Below are 15,337 nucleotides of genomic sequence, written 5' to 3'. Positions count from 1 at the left end.
CAATTTTTTGAAAAAAAGAGAAGGGAGGGGGGTATTTTATACACAATTTTACATTTTTAAAATCTAAAATATAGATATTTAATAAGAGTACTTTTTAAAACCATAAAACTTTGTCTAAAAACATTTTTCATATCTTTTAATAGTTTTTCGATAATTATTCAGCTTAGAAAGCACAAAAATCAACTTTGTTCAAGGGGGTTGGTTTCCACCCTTAAACAACCGTTTTGGGCACCAACGAAAAAAATTGTTTTTGTTATTAAGTTATATCTGCCTCTACAATTATGCAGAGTTTCAGATTGTTGTTGAATTTCCGCGTTGCCGAATGTCCCTTGTTAGTGTAATCGCATACTCGATATTAAGTCTTACGTTACATACGACAAAAGTCGCGGTATTTTATCATACCGTTCCATGTTGTTACAAATATAACGAGTTTAAAGAATCGCGCCACAGGGTACCGCGCAATTCTGTAAACTCGTATTGGAAAGTTAATGACAGTTTCGTTATTGTTGTGCGCAGCTTTTCTACGGTATACAAAGCTGCGCAACGATAACGAAAGTGTCGTTAACTCCAATAACGAGTTACAGAATCGCGGTACAGTGCTGCGATTCTGTAACTCGTTATGCCGTCGTTATGTGCTCATAACGATATTGTCGGTTCGTTATATACGTTACAAACTATAACGTCAAATGCAATTCTGTACGCGAATGGTAACGACTATTGTCGCTATTCATAACGAAAATCGTCGGTATGATGTTGTTATATGTCGCTATCATAACGCATGGTTCGATACCCCTCGGTACGCGTAACGATCACATAACGACAGTAGTGGTCTGTTCATTTTAACTGTACTGCTGATCTGGTGTAATAAGTTACAGTGAGACAAGTACATTTTCCTCACTCTAACTTATTGCACCAATTCAGCAGCTAAAAAGAACAAACCATAAGTTAAAGGTTAAAAATGTTTAGAAGCGTCTGAAGTGTCGAAGTGATGAGTGTGTTCATTTAAGAAGGTCTTCACATGTATATATCGTAAACATATATTAAAAGAAAAATTAACACTTAAGGAATTCGGTGAGTAAAAATTGACGTTGTTTATAATAATTGGTTTGGAGAAAGTAATGTATATTTACATCTTAATTCTTATATAATGTTTTGAACGTTGTATTAAGTTAATATGAATTTGCTCTTCTCCTTTCGATTTTTTTATTTATATACTCGTAAGAATTTTTATTTCCATAAAATCGACATATTTGGCATTTAAGCTTATGTATATTAAAAATTGATTTATTTGAAGAGGACATGGCCCTTGAATATTTGGCGTGGGAATTAGGATTAGTGGTTGAAAGAGTGCGTCGACTAGAACGGCGTGTGGCAAGAAGGCGGCTGAGAGATGTTCAAAACCCTTTTCACATCCCACGAGATGAATTCATCGACTATTTTCGCCTTACTCCTGAACTGGTAATCGACATTGCAACTGCATTAAGGGTTGATTTACAGAATGAACGACTTACTGGCTTAGTGCCAGAAATAAAGGTAACATTGGAACAAAACTATAATAATTTATAATATTTAATTTATAATATTGAAACATAATCTTGAAACATTAAATACAGGTGTTGATAGCCATACAATTTTATGCGCAAGGCAGCTATCAAAGAAGCATTGGCAATCAATTCCAATGAATTGTTAGCCAATCAACAACAAGCCGTTGCCTCCATGCCGTAACTGAAGCGATTAATCGGCGCTTGCTGCGTAGATGGGTAAAATTCCCGATGACCGAAGAAGATCGACAGCAAGCGCGTGCAAAATTCTCCGCTGCTATTTACCCATTCGAAGGTGCTATCGCTGCTATAGACTGTACTTTTATTCATATTATAGTCCCTCATGAAAATGAAGAGGCGTTCATTAATCATCACGGTCACCATTCTTTGAACGTGCAAGCGGTAAGTTTAATCACTTAGGAAGTACATAAATTGGTTTCCTGCAAAACTTTTGTCTAATTGTAGCATTATTTAATTATACTTTCAGATTGTTGATCCAGATATGAAGCTACTTAACATCAATCCACGATATCCAGGTGCACGAAACGACTCATACATCTGGAGTACATCACCAATTCGTCGAGCAATGGAATTTCATTATAATCGAGGAGAACGGAAAACTTGGCTGATCGGTGAGTGAACCTTTAGTCCTTATGAACCTTCAGTCCTTATGAAAATAAGGACTTTGAAGAACTTTGCAAAAGAAAATAAAAAACTGTAATAAGATCTTGTATATTTTTATAAATATTGAATATTCTGTGTGACAACCGTGTGCTCACATCGACGCCTTGTTCGACCGTCACACGTCGGTCGTATAATACTAAATAACGTTTGGTGTAAACAAGATTTTTTCATTGTTTTTGAATAATTAAGATTTCATGTAGTTTTAACCTTTTATTTATTTCCCGAAATATTCAGTATATTCGTAACAATATTAATATTTTTCATTAGGCGATGCTGGATACCCTTTGGAACCGTGGCTCATGACACCATTGGTCGATTTTCTTGAAAATACCCGGCAATTTCATTATACGCAACAGCTCTGTAAGGCAAGAAACATTGTTGAACGTTTTTTTGGTGTCTTCAAATCTGTATGGAGATGTCTTTCCTATCAGCGTGTGCTGATGTATAGGCCAGCATTTGCTGCAAAAATAGTTAATGCATGTGCAGTACTGCATAATATAAGAATTCAACACCGTTTGCCTGTTGAAGAATTGGAAGCACCAATAGCTGCTGATAATGGTGAATATGAAAATGCTGGGCTCATTGATAACGAAGATCTACATCAAAGAGGACCGCGCGCTTTAGCTCAAAGAATACAACGCCAAATTATGAGAGAAAGATTTCCTAATTATCGAGATGCACAAGATGAAGAGCGTGCTGAAAATGATTAAATGTTTTTTTTTACTTATCCTCTATTGTTTGACGCTTTAAATGAGAATATTGATTCCGAATGGCTTTCGAAGCCATAAACATTTTGTGACTCAGAATAAATTTTTCATCGTCTGAATTCAATTACAAATATTTATATAAATATGTGTGCGTAAAGGATAACAATTTTAACGAAAAAAAGAACATGTATATTAAAGTTAAAAAAAATGTATTATATTAAAATTTTACATTATCTTATATAATGTTTTATATAAAATAGTTTTATATAATATTAAATATATTAAAGCTTTATTTTCATATTAAAATTTTATATTATTGAAATAAACATCTTTCTGCAAACAGTATAAAAACTTTATTGTCCTTAAACTAAAACCCTTATTGTCTATAAACTATAAATGTAATAAAGAAAAAATAATAGTAAATTAAAAGAAAAGAATAAAATACTGATCAAAATACGGACTAGTTATGTGAAAGATTTTTTTTTTTAATACTTCAACACAATCTTTGATTATTATTAATAATTCGGAATATGTTGTCTCTCTACTTCTTTCTGCTTCTATAAAGGCACGTAAACATTCATTTCGCTCTTTTTCATTATCCGCAATTTGTTGCATTGCCTTTGCAAACATCTGTAAAAATAAACATAAAAAAAAGTACGTTTAAAGCATTGAGTTAATAACACGTTTCTTCCAAAGAAATTATATTCTGAGAATGACAGATAGATTTTACCTCCATACATGAAATTTGGCGTTCAGCTAGGATCGCAAAATCTTCTCTGGCATTGTGCAGTTGTGTACCCAACCGTTCACTGTCTTACAAAGAAAGAAAATATTACGTATATAAACTGAGCTGTTATAAAAAAATAGGTATATATCAATAGCAATACTTACTCCTTGTAATTTGTGGTCTTTTTCGCTTCTTGCTCGAACTTTGCGTTACAGTTGTGAGCCGTTGTGGATCATCAGTTTGAATAGCGGATGGTGGTTCTGTTATTTCACGATGACATTCTGCAGTCTCCGCATTTTGAATTTGTGAGTGTGTTTGAATATTATTGAAAGATGACCCTTCTTCAATAACATTTTCCATATCATGTAGCACTTCATAATCTGAAATAAAAAAAGTGTAAGGAGTGCTGCATTTATACATTTTCAGAGCAATATTGATTAACACATTCATATAATTTATCATGACATTTACAATGTATTCAGAAAAAATGTTACCTATATAATTAACGTCATGTTCTATAATCTCGTTATTTCTTAATGTTAATGACTCTGGAATATCATTTAAAATTCTTTCGTCCCCTGCAGTAAGCAAATGCATTGCTTCTCCCTGAAATAAACATTTAAAAAGCAAATACTGTTTAATAAACATGTACTCAATATTATTTTTATGTGCATCACAAACAAAAAAAGATTTCAAATTTTTAAGTATGATGAAATAAGAAGTTTCTAAATATATTTTAATAAAAATGTTCTATATTAGATATATTTTATATTAGAAAAATGATTACAGTTATATTTAAAACTTTTTCACTACCTGTTCCTCTGGAAATGAATCAGAACATTGCACACCTTCCACATAATCTAGTCCTATAAGGCCTAAAATCTTTTTTTCTCGATCCGTCAGTGTGATAGGAGGACCACCAATGTTCCCTGTCGTAACTTTATTAGCACGGATTTTAGCAACTTTTTGGGAAACTGCCGTTTTATTATCTCGCCATGTCTAAAGCATTTATTACGAAAATATATCCAACGTAGTTACATCCCAGCAAACACAATATTAGATGTAACGTATAATATATGTTGGTTGTAATTTCCTACTCAACAATATAACTGTTACATAACATATATATCATATAACAATTATATTATTGAGTAGGAAATTACAACTAACATGTACGTTACATCTAACATTGTGTTTGCTGGCATGTTACACATAATATTTTAAATATTATTGACTTACCGATTTCCATGACTTTAGATCTTTTGACTTTCCATTTCTTCCCATAGTATTTAAATGAGCGACTAATCCCACACAGAACAAGAACCTCTAATGGACTTCCATAAGACATCTATCATGGATATTCATAACCTCTATAATACATCCATGAAACTATATATGGACGTTTAATAGACATCCACAGTTCCGCATTTCAAACTTCCATTCAACCTCTAGTAGACGTTTTTATAGACGTGTCTCAGACGTAATATAGATCAATTATAGATATTTCATGGAATTTAAATAGATGGTTAATAGACTATATAAATTTATTATATACACTTAAATTTAAAATTGTCTTAATATTAAAAAGTTGATTAAAATACACATTAAATAATGTAAAAAGATTTTTATTTTTTTATAAAAATAAGAATTACAACATAAAACAAATAAAAGCGATATAAATTGTTGTAAAAAGGTAAGATTAGGCTGGTGTGAAGATGGTGATGAACTGTAATAGATATCCAGGAAGCATTGATACAGAAAGCAGCATAGGAGGCGGCAGAGAACCGTGACAAGAACTCCGGAAACGCTGATATAGAAGGCGATGGGAGGCCACAAAGGATAGTAGTCATAGAAAAATAAAATTGTTTTATTTAAAACAACTTAAAAGAACAGAATAGATAAATGCACCTGGACGGTCTCATCAACTTCAATTACATTAATTGATTGATTAATGTCCGACTCCACCAATGTTAGTTAAACCTTAATCTGATCTGAGTTTAAATTCTATTCAAACAGACTTAAAACTCAAGGTTTAATTGACGTTTAACGATATTAATAAAAACGGGTATAAATCTCAACTATGGTTGGTTAATTCATGATTAGGTCTGTTTAAAAATGTGATTGAACAATTGCATTGAAACATTAAAATTTAATCGACTGATTAAAATAAATGAAATTGGTGAGACCAATCCTATGACTCTTAATTCTATCGTACACATCGCAGTTGCTATAAGAAAACCTTCATGTAAATATTTTTGTGAATTCGAGATATATTTAAAATTTAATTCTGCATATAGTAACATAAATATCTTGGATTCATAAAAAATACACATGAGAAGTTTTTACACAGTAATCACAATGTAAAGAATTTACTTAAATGAATCGTTGCAGCAACGAGTAAATTTTATTTGGCGACTATAATACTCGAATCTTTCCCAAATTTCCATAAAAAAACCATACTTGAATATTTTTGTAAAAATCGACTATAGTCCAGTTTTTACAGTTTAAAACTTATTACATTTATTGTACATCCGCACTAATATTTGGTCTGTTCTTTGTAGCTGTACTGTTAAACTGATGCAATAAGTTAAAGTGAGAGAAATTAGGTTTTCTCATTCTAGCTTTATTGTACCAATTCAGCAGTGCAATTACAAAGAACAGACCAATTGAGTGCAAACTCTACGGTGCTATACATTTGAATTGTACTTTCATTGACTGCAGGATATAATTACAGGAAGAAACACATAATATTTTAAACACATGCTGTATACAAACTTGAATTGTTCTACTTTATGTAAGGTAATTTACTTATCACTTATATATATATGTATATATTATTTCTATATCTTTACTCATATTTTATAATAAATTATTTTTATGAAAAAGAAGCCTCAGATTTACAATTAAAGTTTTTAATGTAATAAACACTTTAATGTATCATAATAAAAGTTCATCATTGGCTATAAAGTAAAAATGACTGAAAACAAACGTATATTGCATATAATAAAGATATAAACAAATAATTGTGTATAGATAGCATACAGAAGAAAGTGATATCTATTATCTTATCAGTGATATATAATCAGTGATAATAAAATATAATGATAATATTTTATAGTTTTTACCTGTATTAACATAGACATAATATATCTAGACTGCGCGTTTATCCTTACTTGAGGAATGCGGGCTGATAATATGTACAAAAAAAGGATAACTCTATAGTGTGCCCCTTCATTCTTTCTCGTTCGCGCCTGTCTAAGAACGCGATTCATTAGACATTGCAAATGCTTCGAAGCACTATATTAATCAATCGTGGTTTTTCTTTGGGCGCTTCGTAGCGTTTGCAGCATCTAATCGCATGCTAAGAGAACTTTGCAAATGTCAAAAGGTTCTCTCTCTCGGACTAATGCGCAAACGAGAGAGAACGAAGGAGCATATTACAGAGAGTATCTTTTTCCATATTCATCAGTCCCCACTCCTCAACACACAGTCTAGATATAATGATATCATATCATTAATCATATGTCTATGATTAATACCTTGCCATCTCTATCTTGCATAGATTACTAAAAGTGCAATACATTACAGTTTTACATCTTTTGATTCTGCTTCTTCGTCTTTGAAAGCAGAACATTCTTCCACTATATTTGTTCAAGTCACATTTGGTTTTTGTAAGTACAGATCCTACAAATATTTTCTCTATTTTAATTTTTCTTATATATTGATAAACCTTGCTTAAAATAATAGATCATGAATGGATCTCATTCCATTACATAAGTCTTTATACTTATACGTAATATGATGGGTCTTTATTTCATATTGATATGATTTCATATGATTAATATTCTATTTGATGGAATGAAATTCGCTCACTATTTATTTACTATTTTAAGGCAGGCAGTGTATTATATTAATTTTAATAATTAACCCCTTCCGTGGCAAAGCAAAATTCAGTAAAATGCACTGAAACTGCCCCAAAAAAATGGCGGGGCGAATTTTTCAATAATTTGTATACTTCAGTTTTTTTGGTCGCTGAAGCCGAATTTGTGGTCAAAATATAGAAATTAAAAATGGCGGATCGAATATGGCGACTAAAATGTTTAGAAATGCTTTTGGCTGGACGCACCGGTGCGTCCGTGCCACGGAAGGGGTTAATAAAAATCAGAGACAAAGTTGGCCACAGAGGTAAGCTAAAAAGTAGATTATTTCTGTTTTTTCTTAACAGATTATATAACTGAGCAAGAAGGATTCTCCAACATATCTAAAATAATTGTGAAATCTTTGCTTACTTTATTTTATTAACTGTTATAATAAAATTCATGGATATTTCAAACTTACACTTGCAGCCTACTATCCCTGGTTACCTCTACTTGTAAAATACAAATTATAAAATCCATAGTGTACTTGGAAACGTAATGTTGTAAGAAATTGGGCACAAATTCCAAATAAATTACAACTGATTATTCTTCATGCAGTAGAGAAATAATCAACTATGATTAGTCAGTTTGTTACAACATTATGTTAACAATTACGTTTATGCTATTGGCTGCATTCAGTGGAAAAAGCAGCTCAGTGAGTACTTCATAATTATCGTTCCTGATTAGTAAATGCTTCTATATTTATGAAGAATTGTAAAGAATGCTCCAGTCACAAACAATAATCACTAAGCGCTCATTAAGCTGCTTTATCGACTGAATATTGTCATTATAGAATAGGCTTGAAACTTACTAAAAATTATTTTTATTATCTGCAAATTGTGTAGAGTGATTCTCCTTTTCCTTCATCGGTCTACCCAGTTATATTTCTTCGCCAATGTATTCACAAAATATTTCATTCTACGTTCTCTTTGTGGCATCACCAATTTTTGCTTCTTCAATGGATTTTACATATGCACGCTCTAAAATAAACTGATGTGATGTTATTACCTGCTTCATGGGTGATTATACAACAGGTAAGGGAGATCAGGATTAACATAGAAATAAGTATTTTAGGGAATGAAATGACTTTGGATGCGTGCGTGCGTGTGGTGTTGTGTGCGTGTGCGTGTGCGTGTGCGTGTGCGTGTGCGTGTGCGTGTGCGTGTGCGTGTGCGTGTGCGTGTGCGTGTGCGTGTGCGTGTGCGTGTGCGTGTGCGTGTGCGTGTGCGTCTGCGTGTGCGTGTTCGTGTGCGTGCGTGTGAGTGCGCGCGCGCGCGCGTTGTGTGTGTGTGTGTGTGTGTGTGTGTGTGTGTGTGTGTGTGTGTGTGTGTGTGTGTGAGGGAGGGAAAGAGAGAGAGAGGGGGGAGAGAGAGACAGAGAGAGAGAGAGAGAGAGAGAGAGAGAGAGAGAGAGAGAGAGAGAGAGAGAGAGAGAGAGAGAGAGAGAGAGAGGAGAGAGAGAGGGGGGGAGGGGAGGGAAAGGCAAAAACACATTTATTCTCCGAATTTCTAATGGTTGTATAATTTATTGAAATTTCTATTTCTATTCTAATCCTACTCCTATTTGCTACGAAATATATGATAGATATGAAATATTATATAATATCGTATTATATTATTACAAAGAACTATGTTAAAATTTGTATACCTTGTAAAAATCAGTGACAGTACAAGCTTTCAGCATTTTGTAATCCACTGCTTCTTTTTCTAGGATCCCAAAATATGTCGTAGATGTATTTTCACATCTATTCCCATTGCAGCTGTTGAATTACCAACATGAAATTTTAAAAAGTTATAATATATAATATAAAGTACGAATTGTTATGTATAATAAATATAATATAACTTATGTTTTGCAGTAGGACATAGGACAACTGATAATCTGCTGTACATGGCTGTCCTTTGCATTCGTATGAAGTGAAAACTGTATTTACTCTGTGGAATTTATATTTCAATTCCTTTTCGGTATTCGTATCACATATGTGTGTAGCCTTCTCTATCTTCTTCTCAGTTTTATATAAGCGCTACAAATGTTTTAAACATTATTAATAATTAGTCAGTTAAACATTATATTAGTAATAACAAGCAAAATTTAAAAGGAAAGTTGTCTTCTTTTACCTCTTACAGTATTCGTCAAATATTCAGCGAATTCTACAAGGCCAATCAGCAAATTTTGGATATTGCATGTCACAAGGAAATTTTGTGACGACTAATCTTCCATTTGACATCTTCGTCTGAAATTATATAAAGAAATACTTGTGCGAATAACATTATACAAAAGATGTCGCTTGAATTTGATTGTACTACGTAAATGTCAAAGCGAAATATAATGTACCTATGTTATCATACATATGTTATTATTGTGCAGTGCTTATAATTGGTATTACAGCAGAATATACATCTGTGTACTTAATAGGCTTGCTGCCTGGGTTATTTGTTATTAAAATAAATGTATCATATAATACAATAAATAATTTGCTAACCATCCTCATGCTAAGACTTTTATATTTATTTAATGTCTAAAAATGTTAATACACATATATTTTTACATCCTGCAGTATAATTGTTATATTTTATAATGCAATTAAAAATTAACATAATTTTAATGATTATATGTTAATTATACATTAGTTAATTATTATATATTTAATTATAATAGCAATACAAACAGTGGATGGATTTGTATGTAAACATTGCAATGCGTACATTCCATTATTGGAGACAGCATCCATCCACGACTGTTTTAAAAATAAAAATGTTTACATGGACAACAACGTTTTATTTGTAAATGAGAACCTGGATGTCAACAACGAACGTAATTTTATTTATTAATATGGTAGTATAACATATTTATTAACACGTTTGCTATCAACATCAGATATATAAGACAATGGCGTTTTTCTTTGTACATTTGCGTATAAACAAACTGTCTGTTATACAATTATATGTAAACAAATTAATGTTTGTAATTTGTGGGTAGAATTTCTTTAATACTATTTACTTTAAAACTATAGTAGCAAACGTGTTAAATATAAAAGTCATTTTCTTACTTTAATTCCAAAATATTTTATGAATTAAAACTGAAATAAAATCTTATGTAAAATATCAAATATATGCAACATGATTTATTCTATACATACAATTTATGAAATACAATTTATGTTTTTTATAATTTATTCTTACAGCAACTGATAACTGTCGAAAAACGATATCTACCATCGCATGTAGTGAAAAATCTGTTAAAGAAAGTAATACATATGTATATATATATACAGGGTGGACCATTTTAACCTTTAATGGAGAATAACTCGACCGGTGAGCGAAATAATGAAAAAAGTTTCATACAAAAGTTGTTGGACAAGGAGGGGGACGTATGACCATATCCTTGAATTTGACCTTGACTTTGACTTTAGGGGTTATTTGAAGGTCAAATAACATTTTTTAAATGGAATTGCCTATTTTCATCCCCGGATTTGGAAAGAGCGGGAAATTTTAGAATAGGATATGGTATGATCGATAAGATCAAATGTCATGTTTTGAGGTCATTTCAAAGTCAAAAGGAACTTGTACGTGTATTCATGCGAAAATCGTATCTGTATACGGTGATTTCTAAATTATCTTCTACACTTAGCATTACCCAGAGACAACGACGTGGACGTGGTAGAATTCTGCCTCTTTCGGGGTGCTTGTTTAGAGTGAGTCCCCTTGCCTCTCACTATGCATACTTTGCTATTGTTAATCTAGCTATTCAAAAGGTTTTCGAAAGTTGCACCATTAGCATTTATGCAATAATTGAGCCTTCTTTGGAAATGGGCCACTGTGCTGAGCAAGACATTTCGTGGAATCGCTTCACAAGCTCGTCTTATGCGATTTTCCATATCTTCTCTTGTTGTTGGTTCTTCTTTGAAAACAACTTCTTTCAAATAGCCCCAGAGATAAAAATCGAGTGACGTCAAATCAGGAAAACGAGGAGGCCATGCAATCGGACCCTCTCGACCAATCCATCGGTTCGGGTACCTTTCATCTAAAAACCTCCTGACTATACGTGCAAAGTGCGGTGGTGCACCATCCTGTTGGAAGAACATCCTTCGCCTGGTTTCCAAGTCTACGTTCTCCAACAAATGAGGCAATTGGTCTGTGAGTAAATCGAGGTACGTATTTACATTCACAGTACGTTCGAAAAAGAATGGACCGACCAAGTATCCATTAACAATCCCGCACCAGACATTGAGGCTCCAGCGGTGTTGATTGTCAATCGCTCTATGCCAGTGCGGATTGGTATCGGACCAATAATGGCAATTATGCCTCCTCGTTCTCCTGATTTGACGTCACTCGATTTTTATCTCTGGGGCTATTTGAAAGAAAGTTGTTTTCAAAGAAGAACCAACAACAAGAGAAGATATGGAAAATCGCATAAGACGAGCTTGTGAAGCGATTCCACGAAATGTCTTGCTCAGCACAGTGGCCCATTTCCAAAGAAGGCTCAATTATTGCATAAATGCTAATGGTGCAACTTTCGAAAACCTTTTGAATAGCTAGATTAACAATAGCAAAGTATGCATAGTGAGAGGCAAGGGGACTCACTCTAAACAAGCACCCCGAAAGAGGCAGAATTCTACCACGTCCACGTCGTTGTCTCTGGGTAATGCTAAGTGTAGAAGATAATTTAGAAATCACCGTATACAGATACGATTTTCGCATGAATACACGTACAAGTTCCTTTTGACTTTGAAATGACCTCAAAACATGACATTTGATCTTATCGATCATACCATATCCTATTCTAAAATTTCCCGCTCTTTACAAATCCGGGGTCGAAAATAGGCAATTCCATTTAAAAAATGTTATTTGACCTTCAAATAACCCCTAAGGTCAAAGTCAAGGTCAAATTCAAGGATATGGTCATATGTCCCTCTCCTTGTCCAACAACTTTTGTATGAAACTTTTTTCATTATTTCGCTCACCGGTCGAGTTATTCTCCATTAAAGGTTAAAATGGCCTACCCTGTATATCTATATTTATGTGACCTTTATTTCTGGTTGTGAACCAGTAGTTCGTTCGCTCCGTAAGTCAGCCCGTATCACATCAATTACATACATTGCATCTTCTGGAGTAAGACGAAAACAGTTTATAAACTCTTCTCATGGAAGTGCAAAAGGATCTTGAGCGTCTCTTAACTGTCTTCTCTCTAAACGCCGTTCTAATCGACGTATCCTTTCTAGGAGCAATGGTAATTCCCATGCTAAATATTCAGTGGCCATTTCTGCTGAAAGTTATATATTGGGTGAGTGCAAAAGTTCGTGCGGAGTTTCAATAGATGGAGTTATAAGCGTCGTAAAGTGTTGTCATTAATACTTCCATCTACATATTATATAACGTTGGAAAGGTAACGTCTTCAGCTGTTATTGAAAAAAAATCATTTGTTTTCATACAAACTGCTTCGAGAAATATCACTTTAAAAATGAGTATCGATAAGGTGCATTTACGGCATGTTATGCTTTACGAGTTTCGGAAGGGAATAAACGTTGCCGCAGCCGTAAAAAACATTCAGGATGTTTATCAGGATGAAGCACCAGCTAAACGAACTGTGGAAAAATGGTTTGCTAAATTTCGGCGCGGAGAATTTAACCTTGAAGACGAGCCACGCTCTGGTCGACCTTCTGACATTGATGACGATGTTTTGTGTACTTTAGTGCTCAATAATCCGCGAATTTCAACAGAAGAAGTTGCTACAGCACTAAACGTTGACCGATCAACCGCTTTTCAGCGTTTAGAAAAGATGGGATTCGATTTGAAGCTCGATATATGGGTGCCCAATTTGCTGACCGAGAAGAACAAAATCAAGCGAATTTCTGCAGCCGTTTCTTTACTCGGGCGGCTCAATAACGAGTCGTTTTTGGATCGACTAGTGACGGGCGATGAGAAATGGGTCCTCTACAACAATGTTCAGCGCAAACGGACATGGAAACAATCAGGTGAGCATGGTGACGCAATGCCATATGCTTTATTTAAGGTTATACATGTACTAGAATATCAACTATTCCACAGAAAATAATATAATAATCCCATTCTGAAATATATGCTCTTCTTATATATTTGAGTATATAGTTGATAGAAATTTAATTAGTTGATAGAAATTTGATTAGTTTAATTGATATAAATAATAGTAAATATTTAACATATGTACAAAATAACGCTTAAGTCATATGCTAAGTGATATTAACATATTGTAATAAAACGTAGGCATTGAGGTACATGTTTCTACTTATTGAATAATTTAGAGAAAAATCACAAGTAGTAGTTAAAACATTGACAAATTTCAAGAACAAGAATTTGATTGTAATATTGGCGGATGTGTCCACTTTTTTGACAGGACATACGTATATACTAGGTTGTATAATATTTAGACATGGAAACACTTTAATTCTGTGAAACAAAATATTAAAAATTATTACTTACATATATTATTCACCGATTGCATCCAATAGAAAAAATATCGTTTATGCTACTTGATGTTTCACGTACACAAGTGTTTTGATGCACATTTACAAGGGCTGTATTTCGATATTTATGGCTGTACTACTGCACTAGGCATAAGTAGAGTGAGATAAATATCGGTTTCCGTGTTTCTCTGCGGTTTCGCAGACTCTCGTTATGCCATATCGAGGGGTAGTGGACCTCACGTTATGATAGTGACACATAACGACAAGTTATCGATGCTTTTTGGTATTAATAACGATGAAATTTGTTGACAGTTTCCAAGCACAAATCCCCTCTCCTCAGCGGTCTAGCGTTTCATTCTTACTTTCTTACTGAATCGTAATTTCTGTGATTTAGACTTTAATCTTAAAATATCTCCACTTAGAGACAACATACACAAAAAGCACAAGAACACTTTTCTTCCTATTTTTTAAGGCTGAATCGATTGGGACTAAAAAACGTCGATCGATTCAGCCATTCCCGAGATATGAATATCTCACCTCGTTTCAACTCGCAGTTTCGCGTAATAATAGGCACTACCGTGCCTCTTGATATGAATAAATTATACATAACGTTTACACATAGTAATATAATAAAAGCCGATTATAAATAAGATACCAATGATTCCAGGAAACTGTTTATTTTCAAGAAAATATAACATTGTTTCTTCTTTTTTTTGTAAAGTAGGAAATCTTATTATATGTAGAGCTAGCTGCATTATAAAGTTTGTAACTCTTGTTAAAATTACATATAATGTGCTAATTGTGATGCCGAAGCGGTCAGCTACGTCACGATATCCTGCACTTTCATAACCAAGATACCATAGATATGATAAAATATGTTTTTCTGCTGAAATTGGCACATATCCTGCATATTCTGCAATATTGAATAAGTTTAATAAATATGATTATATTCAAAATTTCAAAATTAAATTATATTTCAAAATTAAATAAAATAAAATATAACTATCCCAGACAGCATAAATTTCCAAAGAATTAGAGACATTATAAGGACGTCTTTAAAACGTAACGTTCTCTAGATGTCTTTAGGATATTCTATCTGTGCAGTCTGTACTATCTGGGATATTTTGTAATTAAAATATCTATTTTATAATATATTAGATATTATACAATATACATATTACATAGTATAACATATTAAATAAATATACAATTAATTTCTGATATATTATAAATTCTGATTACTATAAACAATAAAGTACCTTGCAGAGATGTAAAAATTTCAGATATTGCAAAACGCTCTACCAGGTATGTAAATATAA

The 15,337-nt window shown here is 33.0% G+C and overlaps 2 protein-coding genes across 5 annotated transcripts; one reads left to right on the top strand and one right to left on the bottom strand.

Annotated features, from left to right (window-relative positions):
* Positions 1-898: 898 nt before the first annotated feature.
* On the top strand, positions 899-3,030 carry LOC112588273 (putative nuclease HARBI1). Of its 2 annotated transcripts, none has more exons than XM_025297604.1 (5): positions 899-1,071; positions 1,295-1,458; positions 1,614-1,943; positions 2,029-2,173; positions 2,493-3,030. In XM_025297604.1, the coding sequence occupies exons 3-5, from the start codon at positions 1,773-1,775 to the stop codon at positions 2,933-2,935; spliced, it is 759 nt and encodes a 252-aa protein (XP_025153389.1). In that variant the 5' UTR covers positions 899-1,071; positions 1,295-1,458; positions 1,614-1,772; the 3' UTR covers positions 2,936-3,030. The 2 variants fall into 2 exon arrangements, with proteins under 2 accessions (XP_025153389.1, XP_025153388.1); XM_025297603.1 differs by having other exon boundaries at positions 1,295-1,533.
* A 320-nt stretch (positions 3,031-3,350) lies between these two features.
* On the bottom strand, positions 3,351-5,016 carry LOC105192075 (uncharacterized). Of its 3 annotated transcripts, none has more exons than XM_025297600.1 (6): positions 4,899-5,016; positions 4,473-4,597; positions 4,154-4,265; positions 3,824-4,039; positions 3,663-3,745; positions 3,351-3,562 (listed from the first exon to the last, which is right to left on the bottom strand). In XM_025297600.1, the coding sequence occupies exons 1-6, from the start codon at positions 5,005-5,007 to the stop codon at positions 3,356-3,358; spliced, it is 852 nt and encodes a 283-aa protein (XP_025153385.1). In that variant the 5' UTR covers positions 5,008-5,016; the 3' UTR covers positions 3,351-3,355. The 3 variants fall into 3 exon arrangements, with proteins under 3 accessions (XP_025153385.1, XP_025153386.1, XP_025153387.1); XM_025297601.1 differs by having other exon boundaries at positions 4,473-4,658; positions 4,899-4,988; XM_025297602.1 differs by having other exon boundaries at positions 3,467-3,562; positions 3,663-3,741.
* Between the last annotated feature and the right edge of the window lie 10,321 nt (positions 5,017-15,337).

Source organism: Harpegnathos saltator, unplaced genomic scaffold, assembly GCF_003227715.2.
Source record: "Harpegnathos saltator strain DR-91 unplaced genomic scaffold, Hsal_v8.6 scaffold181, whole genome shotgun sequence".
NCBI classification, from domain to species: domain Eukaryota; kingdom Metazoa; phylum Arthropoda; class Insecta; order Hymenoptera; family Formicidae; genus Harpegnathos; species Harpegnathos saltator.
Note: the sequence above shows the minus strand (reverse complement) of the source record. Positions and strands in the feature narration are given on the sequence as shown.

Coding starts and splice junctions, on each gene's coding strand:
- LOC112588273 (XM_025297604.1), top strand. CDS start 1,773: ATGACCGAAGAAGATCGACAGCAAGCGCGTGCAAAATTCTCCGCTGCT. Junction 1,944..2,028: donor ATTCTTTGAACGTGCAAGCG/GTAAGTTTAATC, acceptor TTATACTTTCAG/ATTGTTGATCCAGATATGAA. Junction 2,174..2,492: donor ACGGAAAACTTGGCTGATCG/GTGAGTGAACCT, acceptor ATTTTTCATTAG/GCGATGCTGGATACCCTTTG.
- LOC105192075 (XM_025297600.1), bottom strand. CDS start 5,007: ATGTCTTATGGAAGTCCATTAGAGGTTCTTGTTCTGTGTGGGATTAGT. Junction 4,598..4,898: donor ATCTAAAGTCATGGAAATCG/GTAAGTCAATAA, acceptor GTGCTAATAAAG/TTACGACAGGGAACATTGGT. Junction 3,746..3,823: donor AAGACCACAAATTACAAGGA/GTAAGTATTGCT, acceptor TTTCTTTGTAAG/ACAGTGAACGGTTGGGTACA.